This window comes from Panthera uncia (assembly GCF_023721935.1).
Source record: "Panthera uncia isolate 11264 chromosome A3 unlocalized genomic scaffold, Puncia_PCG_1.0 HiC_scaffold_11, whole genome shotgun sequence".
In the NCBI taxonomy this organism is placed as follows: Eukaryota; Metazoa; Chordata; class Mammalia; order Carnivora; family Felidae; genus Panthera; species Panthera uncia.
Genome location: NW_026057578.1, coordinates 34,487,197 through 34,502,791, shown reverse-complemented (window position 1 = coordinate 34,502,791; position 15,595 = coordinate 34,487,197). Strand labels below are relative to the sequence as shown.

Below are 15,595 nucleotides of genomic sequence, written 5' to 3'. Positions count from 1 at the left end.
CCTCACATCACCACCATACCATTCCATTCTTACCTCCTCAGGGAACTAACAGGCAGTTATCCTCTCTCTCTCTGGCAAGACTAATCTCTCCTTCTCCATGGTGCCATGTGCAATATTTGCAAACCTACTTCAGATTCATTCATTCTAAAAATAACACTCCTTTGACTTCTCAAATTGCCTTTAGCCACCAGCCTATTTCTTGCTTCCCTTTACAACAAGACTTCTCGAAAGTATAGTCTCTACTTGGGATGCCTGGCTGGCTCAGTTGGTACACACCTCGGGGTCATGAGTTCAAGCCTCATGTTGGATGTAAAGATTACTTAGAACAAAAGTATAGTCTCCACTTATTCATATCCATCTGCTTCATTGGCCCCCACCACTCTATTGAAACTTCTCTTTTCAAGTCAGCAATGACCTCCATGCTACCAGTCCAATGGACACTCTTGAGTCTCCACTCGTTTAATCAACAGCAGTCAAAAACCAGCCACTTTGCCAAGGGCTAGGAGGTGGGAGGAATGAGATGTTGATCAAAGAGGACAAACGTCCAGTTACAAGAGTAGTAAGTTCTGGGGATTTAGTTTACAGCATGGTGTCTATTGTTAATAACACTGCATCATATACTTGAAAGTTGCTAAGAGAGCAGATCTTAAATGTTCCCACCACACACACACACACACACACACACACACACACACACACGTAATTATGTGAGGTGATGGATATGTTCACTAACCTTATTGCGGTTATCATTTCATAATGTGTACAGGTATGAAATTATCACATGTACACCTTCAACTTACACAGTGTTATGTCAATTATATTTCAATTAAGCTGGAGAAAAGAAATCCCAACTCTCTTCACTTCTTCTCTTATCCCTGTTCTCTTGGCTTCCTTGGTCTCAATAATTTCCCTCCTACTTCTCAGGGTATACCTTAGTCTTCTTTTCTGACCCACCTTCTCTGCCTCTTCCCATGATCATCATCTTCTGAACTCCTAGTTTGTATGTCTAGCCTGACCTCTCCTCTAGTTCCAGATACACGTCACGACAACGCTAACTACAATGGCGAAGATGAAAATGATGATAATGTAGCAACAATAATGAATGCTTTCATGGGAATGACCATATGCTAGGCCCAACTCTAAGCTCTTTACATATCCTAAACCCATCTACTTTTCATAATGGACCAATGAAATAGGTGTTATTATCTTAATTTTGCAGTTGAGGAAACCAAGACACTGAGAGCTTAAGTAACTTCCCTGAGGCTACACAGTCAGGAAATGTCAATGCTACATGCACCCAGATGGCTGCTGCCCCTGGAACAGCTCACAGGCCTCAAAGATCCTGTCCTGTTTGAAACATTGAGTTCCTTATCTTTCAGTCTTCTTTACTTTCCACCCAGCTCCTCAAACTCAGACCTAGAGAGTCATCTTGCTTCCTCTTTCCCCTTCACTTGTCCACATTCAATCCATCAGCAAGTTGAATCATCTTTGCTTCCTCAACAGATCTTCAATCCACTCAGTCCTGCTTCCAACTGTCCAGTTTAACACTCCGGAGTCTGGCTGAGTACAACAGCCTGGCCTAACTGCTCTTCCTGCGTTCACTCTTGCTTCTTTTTAATCTCCATATGGTACCTACGGTGGTCTTTAAAAACTATCAGGCTGCATTGCTCCCTTCTTTAAACATTTTCAAAGGCTTCAGATTTCACTTAAATTAACATTTGAGTTTCTAAGAGTATCTTCCCAAATCCTGCATCATCTAGTTCCTACCTTCCTGTACCATCTGATCTTGTTTCACTCTGCCCCTCATTCAATCCACTTTGTTCAGTGTCTTTATTGCTGTTACCCCACAACTGGGGCCCTTTCTCTACTCTGTGTGTGGCTGGTTCCTTTGCCTTTGGGGATCTGGCTTCCTTATTCCCTCGACCTCATTACTCTCCATTTTAGCACTCGTTTTTAGTTTCAGAATAGCACTTATCACAAATTGTAATTATAGAATTGGTGGTTTATTTGTTGCCTGTTTCCTATTCCCTCCCGGTAAACTCCCATCAGACTATAAGCTCCATGAGAGCAGAAATGAAGCATGTTTTGACCTTTTTGGGTTGTTATGGCCTAAACTATGCCTGGCACATAGTCGGTACATAATAACTTTTTCTTGGCTGAATGGTTGGACGGATGGAAATACTTTTATACTTATCCTACATTAGGTGGGAGATGCGATACCTAACTGGAAGGATGGATTTTCTAATGAGGGCTTGCTTGGGATGATTGGAGTCATTTTTCTGATGACTTCAACAGGTTAACCTTTGCCACCAGGATGCTGTTGTCTCCCTATTCACCTATAATAATGTAATACATGATTTACCTAAAGGACACTGGACAAAATAAGTTGTGATCAACAGTAGCCACTGCTAATAAGCAATTCAAATGTCCTTTCTAACTTAAAATTGTTCATGCATGGATTAACATATGGACTCTGGTCACCCAACTCAGAAGGGGAATTATAGGCTACTTTATTTTCTGTGGTTGTCACATTTTGAAAACTTCCTAACAGCTGCTACCTCTTCTTGAGAGTCATAACAAAAAGGGATGCCAAGACTCCGACCTTCTTGACACTATTTGCAACAGCCTCCTTGTGACCCAAGTCATCAGCAGAAAGTTCACTTCCAAATTTGTATTCAGGGTGAGCTTCCTCCTCTTGGTCAGCTGTGTCAAAGAAGAAAAGAAAAACAATGAAGCCAAATTACTACCAGTCAGATCATCTTCATAATCTTGGGTAGAACACAAACTCTTTTACACAGAAATGAAGCTAACTGAAAATGGGAACATTTAAATATGCAATTCTTTCAAATAAAGCTTTTACTAAACTCTTACCTACTCAAGGCCAAGGAGCACATCTTGTTAGCTGTTATTTCTCTTGCGCCTAGCATGATATGTGACATGTGTGATGCTTAATGCGTTTTTCTTAAGTGACTGATCACTTCCACCCCATTATACTAACCCTAAAAATTAAAGCCTCGATCACTCAAGAATATCTGTAACTTACAAAGGGTCTTCTGATCTTCCATGGGAAGATACAAGAAATAGAAAATATACTTGATAATTGGAAAAAAAAAAAGAGACTAACTGTCCACTTATAGGTTACGAGCATAGTGACTTGCGGTTGGGAGTGGTGTAACATAAAAAAGAAAGAGCTTGAACTCCACACCTGAAAAACAAACAATCCAGTGAAGAAATGGGCAGAAGACATGAATAGATACTTCTCTAAAGAAGACATCCAGATGGCCAAAAGACACATGAAAAGATGTTCAACGTGACTCCTCGTCAGGGAAATACAAATCAAAACCACACTGAGATACCATCTCACGCTGGTCAGAGTGGCTAAAATGAACAAATCAGGAGACTATAGATGCTGGAGAGGATGTGGAGAAATGGGAACCCTCTTGCACTGTTGGTGGGAATGCAAACTGGTGCAGCTGCTCTGGAAAACAGTGTGGAGGTTCCTCAAAAAATTAAAGATAGACCTACCCTATGACCCAGCAATAGCACTGCTAGGAAGTTACCCAAGGGATACAGGAGTGCTGATGCATAGGGGCACTTGTACCCCAATGTTTACAGCAGCACTTTCAACAATAGACAAATTATGGAAAGAGTCTAAATGTCCATCAACTGACGAATGGATAAAGAAGATGTGGTTTATATATACAACGGACTACTACTTGGCAATGAGAAAGAATGAAACCTGGCCATTTGTAGTAACGTGGATGGAGAGTATTATGCTAAGGGAAATAAGTCAGGCAGAGGAAGACAGATACCATATGTTTTCACTCATGTGGATCCTGAGAAACTTAACAGAAGACCAGGGGGGAGGGTAAGGGGAGAAAAAAGTTACAGAGAGGGAAGGAGGCAAACCATAAGAGACTTTAAAATACTGAGAACAAACTGAGGGTTGATGGGGAGTGGGGGAGAGAGGAAAGTGGATGATGGGCATTGAGAAGGGCACCTGTTGGGATGAACATTGGGTGTTGTATGGAAACCAATGTGACAATAAATTACATATATATATATATATTTTTTGCATGTATGTATGTATGTATGTATGTAGGTATGTATGTGTGTGTATGTATGTATTTATATATAAAGACCTTGGAAGGATTGTACTGCACCTGTAAACCATTTGTCAAACCTGGCTTAGGTTTGGGAGACTCTAAAATCATTCCTTAAGCTCATGCTAACAGGGAGGCTGGAAGTGGGTGCTAACTGAAGCTGATGCCCCAAGAGCATGGCCCAGGCTGTGAAAGGAGGCACAGAAGCACTCAATCCACCAGTCCAGAGAGGGACAAACTCTGGTATCCTCTCAAGGCTGTCAGTGGAAAAAGAATCACCCATTGAAAAATGAGCCACATGCTGGTGTGAGATCTGGATTCCCATGATCGCCATTCTGCTAAAAGCTCACATGTAAGGAATCTGCCTAAAAACCAGCCAGAATCAGGAGACACCCATAGGTCTCAGGACAAGTCCAACACAAATCCACCATGTCACAACACAGGGCACGAGGGACCCCTCCTGGACAAAAACAGTGAAATGATTTCTGAGAATGGACTCCCAAGAGCAGAGTGGGAAGCAGACCCATAATTGGAGATTTTTTTTTTAGATGTTTAAAATGTGCAAAGAACTCCAGAACAAGAATAAAAGAACAACTATCTCATCATCAGTTGCAAGATGCATTTTTTTACATATTAATATTTCTGATGTTATAATGTGTTTTCAATTGTAAAATGACATTTTACAATTAATTGGAAGCATCTTTCTTTCTTAGTCATAAATAAAATAATGGTGTCTTTCAACTGATGATACCTTAGATTTGGAATTTCTTTTTGCAAAGTATTATTTCAGACATGGAAAAAAGTGAGACAAGAGAGACAGACACTTTCCTGTTTTGAAACTGGTATTCGGATGCATGGATACCGTGGAGACAGATGATTAAAAAAAGAAAAAAGTAGGTCATAGAGGCCTTAGGCAGAAAAAAAAAGGATTTAAGAAGTTGGAATAGGTCTTTAAAAAATCTAGTCCAGTGTGTCCACTTTATAGATGAGGAAATAGATTCAGAGATATGATTTATAAAACCAAGGTCACAGAGTAAAATACGGGCCTATATTTCTCTGGATTCTTAGCCAATGCTTTTAACAGGATGCTAAGTTTCCATGACCATTGAATTTCCGTGACTTACAGTCTATAACCAAGACTTTGAAACTTCCCACCATTAAATTTCCAGTTCATATATCTCATAGTCTAACCAGTTCATATAGCCAGATATAAACTATGTGAAGTCAAGGAATGTGGTCCATACAAGTGGTAGAGACTTGACTTTAAAAGAGGTGTGTGAATGAATGGTACCATTCCCTGAGTGTGCAAGAATGCAGAGGCATACCCACAACCACATCCAGTTTTGGCATTCCTCACTGCTCGTTTTACAGTCCTGGAAGCCACGAATCCTTCTGAATCTAAATCCAGCCTAACAAGTGGGGAAATGTTCTCACAGACTAAGAGCCTCTTCTATTTTTTTACAGCCTCCCGGCAGGGTTACTCTTGAACTATGCTTGGCTTCCTCTTGCCTGCTGTGTTGAAGTATTTAAATTAGAGAGTCTAGTCATTCATGTATAGTAGGATCATACTGTGACACCAGGGTAATTATAGTCAACTGGTTGACCAGAATTAAGCCAGGTATCACTGAGGGAACCTAAGAATCATAAATATAACTGGCACAGCAGAAACTTCTATGCCCTGAAAGAGAAATTCAAGTGGGTGATTTTGTCCTCTCAGCCAATTTTCTACATGTACGCTATCCCCCACATGTCCCAATATCATTTGTTAACATTTAATCAAAATCTCAAGTATTTTTTGGAATAACATGGGAGCCCCTAGAGCCAAATATTTTGTAGGAATCATTAACATATGCATAAAAGATGGGAAGTACCCTTATGGATGATAAGTGGAATCAAAAGGACCCTCATTTTGGATTATTTTGTGTGTTCAGGAAATTTTCACATCTTTGACTTTCATCAGTTACATTTTTTGTTTAAAACAATTTAACAACAATTTTGCATATTGGTGTTCTCTTCATATTCCTGTATGTTAGAAGGGCTGTATTATAAGGTACAAAAGGTCTTGAACCTGGAGTCAGGCAATTCTGGGATTGAACTATAATGCCATTGCTCACCAGCTGTGGGGTCATGTGCAGAATCCGTTACCTAAGCTTCAGCTTCCTCATCTGAAAAAGGAGTGTAATGATACCGGTCTCATTGGACCATACAAGGATTAGATAAGGCAGTGATGTAAACCGCCACATTCACAGTTGGCACAACAATGGTGGTTGCTATTCATATTATTTCCTTGTTAATTTAGTCTATTATTCTGCAGTTTGTTTTACTGGATTGTGCAATCTAGTAATGTCTGACATGCTTTCAACTACCATCTATAAAGCTTAACCTGAGTTAAGGAACTCATTTTACATATTTTTCATCTTTTCAAATTTTAGAAGTATTTTACTGACCTTTTGAAATAATATTCAATATTTTATTCTTAAATCTTGATTAGGCTTATTATTTGCAAAAGAAAAAGTGAGATAATAGAATAGGCACTGTGGTTGATAGCATTTTCCAAAGACAGCTGCAAGAATATCTGCTCTTGTATAATGTGATCTTGCCACTCACCTACCCCCCTCAAACTTGGGTGGGCCTTAATTTTGCTTTGATGAATAAAATATACAGGAAATGATGATGTGCCTGTTGTGGGCACAGTTCTTAAGTTTAGCAGCTTCTGCTTTCTGCCTCTTGGGACACTGGGTCTCAGGATGCTTCATCTAAAGATTTGGCCATTGGGGCCCCTGGGTGGCTCACTTGGTTAAGCATCCGACTTCAGCTCAGGTCATGGTCTCACAGTCAGTGAGTTCAAGCCCCATGTCGGGCTCTGTGCTGACAACTCAGAGACTGGAGCCTGCTTCCGATTCTGTATCTCCCTCTCTCTCTTCCCCTCCCCCGCTCACACTCTCTCTCTCTCTCTCTCTCTCCAAAAATAAATAAACATTAAAAAAAAAAAAAAAGACCTGGCCACCATGTTTTGAGAAGACAAACCACATGGAAAGGCCACATGGAGGTGCTCTGGTCTGTAGACCCTAAGCTCCTCACCACAACTGCCAGCCACACAAGTGTGCCATCTTGGACAACCAGCCCAAGTGAACCTTCAGATGACTCTAGCCCCAGATGCCATCTGCCTGAAAATGCATGAGAAACTTAAGGGAGAAGCACCAACCTGAGCCCTAGATGACCTACACAACTAAAGAAATAAAGTGTTATTTTAAGCCTCTAGATTTTGGGGTGGTTTGTTACACAGTAATAGATAATTGTAGCAGTCATCGATTAAATAATTCCAGATACTTCTGCCCTCCTAGAAACTCCCTGCCATATACAACATATGAAAAGTAAGTCATGACTGTTCTCTGGGAGTGGAGTGGAACCCATGGCTTGGACATGCAACACAAACCATCGTTATGAAGTCAGTTCCACAGGAAGCCATCTTTATTAAGCTGTCTTTATTACCGAGATTAATTCTCACAGCTTTCAGATTTTCACTTATAATATCAAGCTTTCCTAAAATCTACTCTCATTATTTCAGATATTATAGAGTAATTGAAGAGAGTTTCTGCATGTGTCTAAATTATTTAGCCTCAAACCACTACATAAATCCAAGGCAGTGTCCAATCAACAGACACACAATGTAAGGCCAAAGCATTTTGCTAATCAATTTTCATACCACCTAATAAACAAACACTTTTCTAAAAATATTCCAACCCTTTCAAAGGACCCATTTAAAATCAAACATGAGGGTTATATGGCCCTATATTATGGTTTTATGGCTATATGGCCCCAGTAGCAAATATTCGTCTATTTTAAGCAAGGTTACCTTTGCTAAAATTATCTACTGCTATTCATAATTCTGGTGAGCTGGTGATTTGAAGGAATCTGAACTTGAAATTTTAATATTAGCTTTGAATTTCCAGTTCATTTCATGTGTGCATACAAACCAATCATCTACCTGAGGGTCTCTACCCATGTTCCCTTCCTTTTAACTTGCCTTCTATTATCATCATTAACAACACCGACATTTATGTTTTTGTTTACAGGAAGGGATTGCCAAATGTTCTTTTTATTCCAACCCCTTGCCTTCTACAGCAAGGATTCTTTGGCTGTGAATTTCTGCTGAGCAGCTGAAGGCACAACAGGAAGGGAGATGACTCAGCCATGAAAATCTAGTGCCTAGGTAAACTGGAAGTAACATTGGGAAAAATACCAAAAAAAAAAAAAAAAAGATTAAAGCTTGGTGTACAAATACATCCTTGACTACTAGAAATTAAACCCTCACATTATCCAAGAGAGTCTATGGAGACAAATTCTTTCCTTTCTTATCTTAAAATTTTGGGGGCACCTGCATGGCTCAGTCAGTTAAGCAACTGACTCTTGATTTCAGCTCAGGCCATGATCTCCCAGTTGATGGGTTCGAGCCCCACATGAGGCTCTGCGTTGATGCTGTGGAGCCTCCTTGCAATTCTCTCCCCCTCTCTTCTCTCTGTTCCTCCCCCGCTTGTACACTCACTCACTCACTCACTCTCTCAAAATAAATAAACTCAAAAAAAAAATTTTCTATGTTGGGCACTTGGCTGGTTCAGTTGAAGGAGCACACAACTCTTGATCTTGGGGTCATGAATTTGAGCCCCAAGTTGGGTGTAGAGCTTAAAAATGAACTTTTTTTTTAAAACTATTTTTGTGACACTTAAGTTAAAAGAAAACCAACTTACCACTCTCTATTTCTTCTTCATTATCATCCTCTAAGATGTTAACCGGGGCAGCAGATTCTCCAGCTTCCATCATGCTTTTCAAAGCTTCAAGCTGTTCTGTCATTAAAAACAAACAAAAAGGAGATGGTGACAGGTGCTCCATCACTTGCAAAGCCTGAGCTTGAAGATCGACACTGAGAAGGAAATGTATTGTCTGGGCTCCCACTGGCTACATTCCTAAGACCGTAGCAGATCGCTGCTTGGACGTCTCAAGGGACTTGCAACAACCACACTGTCTACACAGGGTGAAGAACTAATGGAGCATGGGTGAAATTCCAAAGTTCTGGTCATAAGTTTGAGAGGAAGGCTCAGTCACTAAGAAAGATGTTAAGGCTTGGTAATAAAGGTGCATCATTTGAATGTGATAGATATTGAAGCAACGGAAAAGAGACGTGCACAAGCGACTGAAAAAACTTCAGGAACAAATATCTGCAAGTGACAGATCTGAGACAATTATCCTCATGTATAAAGCTCTGATAAGTCTGTAAAGATAGATGAAGTAATTTTAAAAACGAGAAAACATGTAGAAGCATATTATAAATGGTGATATACAAAGAAACTAGTTACCAAAAACATAAATATCAAAAAAACTCAAGTCTCATTTCCCTTCTCCTAGTCAGCCACATATACATACAACATGGCCAACAGCCAGCAGTAAGAATATCCCTGGAAAGCAGGCATCCTCCTACATTATAGCGAGAATGTAAATTGGTACAATTTTTCTGAAAGACAAAGGTAAATCACAGTATAAAACGTGTATATGCTTTGGCCACCCAACTCTAATTGCATCAATGGATTCCAACCAGAAGCTGTGTAAATGTACAAAATGAACACCGACATGTGTCTGTCACTGTCGTTTCTACAGTAATGAACATCCATCAGTTGGGACTGGTCACATGGTACCATATCCCACATAATAAATTCTGCATAGTGTTTCATACATTAGAATTATAGTTAGCAAGTTGTAACTTTAGTATGAACTTAAGTATACTTAATTGGTTGAGTTAAACATAATAAAAAATCAGTATATTTAACATGATCCCACTGATATGAAAAATGTACGTCTAAACATATACATGTGTCTATAGTACACGTACGTATGTGTAAAATATATAATTTAGTGCTATTTTATTGTTTCCTTATGTTTTCCTTTGTTGTTTTCATTCTCCTATGGTATTATTGCTTTTGTAATAAACTATAAGCACTATAATTTAAAATTTAGAATACCTAGGGTAAAAATACAATGCGATCATACCATTAGTTAATGCTTCACTCAATTAAGAGATGGGCTAAAAGAAAATATTTTCCAATATTTCCAGGGAAAATGTCTACATAAAATCATTTCTCTCCCTACACACACATATATACATTCACACATTCACTCAGGATCCCTAGATATGTAAACCTCACACAGGCAAACTGCAAAGGGTAACTTTTGAAGAAGACTTTAGAGCATATAAAATGATAAAATGCTAGTTCCTTCCATCTCGATAAATTCTAAAATGCCTCTTTCCACTTTCTTCTCGTTTTGCCTTGGGATCACTCCAAATCCTGCATCCTATGAATGTATGAATATGCTTTTCCCACTGCAGGAACGAGTTGATGTGGAAAATGCACTTAAACATACACGTGGCCACTTTGCTATGAAAAGTATATGTAACACCACTGTGCCCCTTTCGTCCCCTAAATCAGTGGTTTGAAAATTTATTTCACTCCAGACAGCTGAATTGTCCAAACACAATGAGTGTATGCCTCATTATTGATGTGTGTCTTTGACTTACTTTTTTCGACCTCAGGTTTCAGCCGCTTATTTTTGATGAGTATTTTTCTTTTGAGGTCATTGGGGGATGGTAAGGGCCTGCCTGGTTCGAGCTAGAGATAAACAGAAAAGGCTGAATTAATGATGTGCTTCACTAGTTTCATTCCCAGCCCAGAATGAGCATGGAAGCCAGTGTTATACAGCCCAATGTCCACTAGATGGCAGTCAGCACACTTTTATGTTTTCATTCCCCAGCCCCAAATAGCCTACTGCATGCAACTTTGCCCTAGACTGCAAACCGGACATCCAGTCTCCCAGAGATATGCACAGCCACTCCGCCTTCCCCAGTGGGACCTGGGTCTGACCTGGGGTGCTGTTGGGGGAAGGGCTCCTGCTTAGCCTCAGGTCTTGCTCTTTTTATGTATTGGGTAAAGTACACGGGATCGTTGTGATAGCTGGTGTCCGAAGTGCTTTCCCAGGCAGAAGTCGAGAGGCTCCCCTGATCCCCTCAAGTGTTGGGGCTGTATTAGTAAGCCTGTTTGCTCAGTAAACTGATGCAACCCCAATACCTGGGATTGTGGTTGTGTGGGTTCAATAAGAGAATCAAGAAGGGAGTGGTCTTAATTACTGAAACTTAACCTCTACTGTGGTTTCGTTTACTTGGATTTATGTCTGCAAAGGAGATGTCCTTTCTTTTATTACCTCTGATCCACATAACTGTGCCATATCTACTCATCCATTCCCCCTTCCCCCATCCATGCATGGACATACCTACCCACCCATCCACCCACCCATCTCTTCCATGCATCCTTTCATTTTTCTCAAAAGTGATTTTTCTACTACTTATTACATGCAAGGCACTGTGCCTTCCCATGTCTGTGTTGCCTCAAAGCTCTTTGCCCATATTCTGCTTCCTTCAGAAGCCTGCTGAATCTTGTCTATTCCCTAGCGATCTCTCTTGAACCTGGATATCTCTAATAAATATTCAATAGGTTGTAGGCCATCTTCCTTTTTAGCTGTGGTTTTATGTTTATGCTCTATGTCTCCTGCAGACATTTAGTTCAGGGAGGTCTTACTCCCACGTGTATTACCTATGCTTCCCACAACACCTTTCATGAATGTGCATATCATTCCATAAAGAATATGGTGGTCTTTCCATGGCAGCAAACACCTTAGCCCAATCAGAAAAGTGAACAGAGGGTCTACATAAAACAAAAATAACATAAGGGGCGTCTGGGTGGCTCAGTGGGTTAAGCGTCCGACTCTTGGTTTTGGCTCAGGTCACGGTCTCACGGTTCATGAGATTCAGTCCCACACTGGGCTCTGTGCTGGCAGTGTGGAGCCTGCTTGGGGTTCTCTCTCTCCCTCTTTCTCTTCCCCGCTTGTGCTCTTTCTCTCTCTCTCAAAATAAATAAACTATGAACTATAAAATGAAATAAAGTAAAATAAAATAAAACTAAACAGGGCTGTTTCTTAGTTTGGGTTCCCTCAGAATCAGTCTCAGAGACAAGGATGTGAATATACCTGTAGATTACTTGGGTGGCAGCCTCAGGAAGGGCCAACAGAGGAGTGGGAAAGTGAAAGAAAGAAGGCAGGCACGGGGGTGCCCCAGCAGGCACGGGGGTGTTATGAGGCGACTTATCACTGAGGGGGCCAGAGTGTGGTCCCCTGGGGAGCCCTGGCAGACGGTGCAGAACAAAGAACGTGCTGCTGAGCGGTCCCTCCTGAGGGAGGTGTGAGGGGCCCAGCGGGAGGGCTGTCTGGTCTCTAGCACCTCAGGCCCATCTCTCACACACGGGCAGAGCAGGCTCCAGTGAGCAGAGGACCGCACCTCATGCAAAAAGCTGCAGGCACAAGCAGCTGCAAGTCAGGCCAGTGTGCAGGGAACAGGGAGGGTTGCAAGGATGCGGGGCAGGCAGCCTGCAGAGTCAGTAGGCTGAAGGTAATCAGGGGTGGGTGCAAAGGATGCAAATATCCTCATGTCCTATATTTTTTTCAGTTTTTTTTTTTTTTCCACTACTGCAGAGTACTTTATACTTCATCCTGTTGGCTTGCTTCCTACTCATACCATCTTGTGACAGTGGATCTTTACCACTTTGGAGGTTATGGACCCTTGCAAAAATGTGATGAACTCTCTGGAATCAAACTATATACCAAAAGAAGGAAAACAAAACAAACAAACAAAAACAAATGCAAAACTGTACACAATTTAGAATGAATTCACAGACCTCACAAAGCCTATCTGCGGGCCACAGGTTAAAAATTCTTTGCTTTATGAAGCAATCAGCAGGTGTAAAAATGAAACTCAAAAATGCATGTCTAACACTTTCCAAGTATTTGTTGTGGAGTTGGGACATTGGACTTCAGACTCTTGTGACTTCTTCCATCTAGGGAGTTCTCACCACAATGGTCTTCCATTTGATTTACCTGGAGAGGCTTTTTTAAAAACACCATGCTCAGGCCTTACCCAGATTAATTAACTTAGAATCTCTGAGCGGGTCCCAGGCAAAGGTATTTTTAATCTTCCTTATAGATGATCCTATCATGCAACCAACTAAAGGACAATTGCTGAGTATAGATTCTCTTCCAGGAGGCATTTTATAAAACTTTAGGACAGAGATCTCAGAAACCATAGAGACCTTGAGACCTTCCAGATTAAATTGGGCTACATGTTTATTTTATGTCTCTCTCTTCACATCTGTCTGAAGCACAACAGCTTTCTGTATCAATTAATTTAAATAAATATGAAGATCTTTAGTCCTCTAGCACTACTTGACCCTTTAGAAATGAATTTCAAAACAAATCCATTCAGGTTAGAAATACAGTTTGCTAAAAATACATACTGGATGTGATTCAAGTGCTTGTTTCAACAGGAGATCCCCAAATAGATCTTCGCAATATTTGGACATCTTGTACTGTTGATATTTGCTGGAGAGAGAGAACTGGCATTCGTAAATTCAAACATCCATTAACAGTCCAAGAATGAGAGACATCCATTCCTAGATGATTAAAAACTCCCACTCTGCAAAGTACATGCTTGTCTTCCTACGGCTAAGGGAGATGCTCTGTTATATACCACGAACTTTAACTGGTATAGTTTAACAAGTAGATTTTGCCTCCCCAAATAAGAGCTGGTACACAGAATAAAAAATGGCTTTTCAATGAAGTCTGAGATCAAGTACACTGCCAAATCTTCCAACTCAATGGAACCTTGAACAAGGTGTCCAGATCTCTGACCTTTTGTTTTTTTTCCTCTTTCTTTTTTGCATAAGAACAAGTGTCCTTACTATTTCACAAAACTGTTCAGCTATTTAAAAAGATGGAGAGCAGGAGTGGGGAATGGGTAGTAGATACTTAGAGGAGATTGCACCCTTATACCTGCAGTGATTTTCAAAGGAGAGAATTACAGGATATTCGGATGTGACAAACGCAGTTTCCTTGATGGCTTGAATAACATCCTTTAAAGATAAAAAGTGTAAATGAGAGAGGAGCAAACAACAACAACAACAACACAATTAAGGCACCTGAAACCATTCAGATACTATTAATTTGAGCTTTTCAGAAAGTCAATTCTGGCAATAAGACCTGGAGAACCCATTCATCTTGTTACTTTCACACGTGGAGTCCCCTTGTGGTTCGTTAGAGCCCAGGGACCAGTTTATGGTTAATGACCCTTCTCTCCCCTGCAAAGCTCTCTCTGACTTCTCTAAAATTATGGGGCTAGTAACGAACAAGAAATTTCATCTAAATCACATGCTGGCTTCTTGCTTGATAATCTGGCAAGACAGGTTCAGAGTTTCCCTTTCTTGCTGAAGGGCAGGTGAGGTTTTGGTACAGCGATTTTCACAGCAGACCACTCTTTCACCTCTCCTGCCTAGAAGAGAAATGTATTGGTGATAACCTAAGGATTAACAGAGGCTTTTATTGGCTTTCTTCTGTGTTTGGGAGTCTGTCCTTGGCTACATTTCATTAATTTGATGAAGATTCCTGTGAACTGATGTGACATTTACAACATCCCCTGTTTCCTATTAGCCTGATGAAAGTGGTTGGAGGGCTAGGTGACCAGGAAGTGGGGGTTCTCCATGGTCAAGCAACATGTGAGGTAAAACAGGTGTTCTAGATGTCCCTCCCTGAACTAGAAGCTTGGTCATTTGAAATAACCTTTGAATGTGCTGAGCATGTCCTTCCCACAGATGGCTGGTCTTGCTCTCGGCTTTAGAAAGCATGGTTTCAAACTAATGTTTCTTTTTTTTTTTTAATTTTTTTTTAATGTTTATTTATTTTTGAGACAGAGAGAGACAGAGCATGAACAGGGGAGGGTCAAAGAGAGGGAGACACAAATCAGAAACAGGCACCAGGCTCTGAGCTGTCAGCACAGAGCCCGATGCGGGGCTCAAACTCACGGACTGCGAGATCACGACCTGAGCCGAAGTTGGACGCTTAACCGACTGAGCCACCCAGGCGCCCCTCAAACTAATGTTTCTACAACCAGAACATCATACTTGGTAAAACTCCCCACATTCTAACTGGCTTGTAGCTAACCACAGGGAAAATCGCATCATTCAGTTAAATGAGAAAATATTTTACAATAGTAATCTCCGGAAGTCCAGTTGAAACAATAATGCCTTAGGTTAGATAAACCAGGGAGTATTTTAGTGAGCATTCTTACTGATGTGGGAAACAAAGGCAGGAGGAAATGGCATATAAAATTATGTTTCCTTATAACCTGCAGGCCATTGACAAATACTTGAGGCAGGCGAGTGTAACAGTTCTCCAGGAACTCCCTACTGTCCTAATGTTAATGCTTTGCTAGAGGGAAAACAACCTTAGCTTGACAACAGCTAAGCCTCCAGTATCCCATGAGTCTTCTTTAGCAAATGAAAATCCTTTGGAATCTTCCCCTTAATTTTACCTCCCCCCAACTCCCAAGTATGTAATCACTCTCT

At 40.7% G+C, this 15,595-nt stretch overlaps 1 protein-coding gene across 5 annotated transcripts in view; it reads right to left on the bottom strand.

Moving 5' to 3' along the window:
- PLCB4 (phospholipase C beta 4) overlaps positions 1-15,595 on the bottom strand; it is a 423,595-nt gene that overhangs the window by 76,113 nt on the left and 331,887 nt on the right. For all 5 annotated transcript variants that reach the window (XM_049651129.1, XM_049651127.1, XM_049651128.1 and 2 more), the window contains 5 exons: positions 14,028-14,107; positions 13,493-13,577; positions 10,672-10,762; positions 8,852-8,947; positions 2,603-2,703 (listed from right to left, as the gene is read on the bottom strand). In XM_049651129.1, the coding sequence (XP_049507086.1) occupies positions 2,603-2,703; positions 8,852-8,947; positions 10,672-10,762; positions 13,493-13,577; positions 14,028-14,107 (453 nt within the window). The remainder of the gene's footprint in view (positions 1-2,602; positions 2,704-8,851; positions 8,948-10,671; positions 10,763-13,492; positions 13,578-14,027; positions 14,108-15,595) is intronic.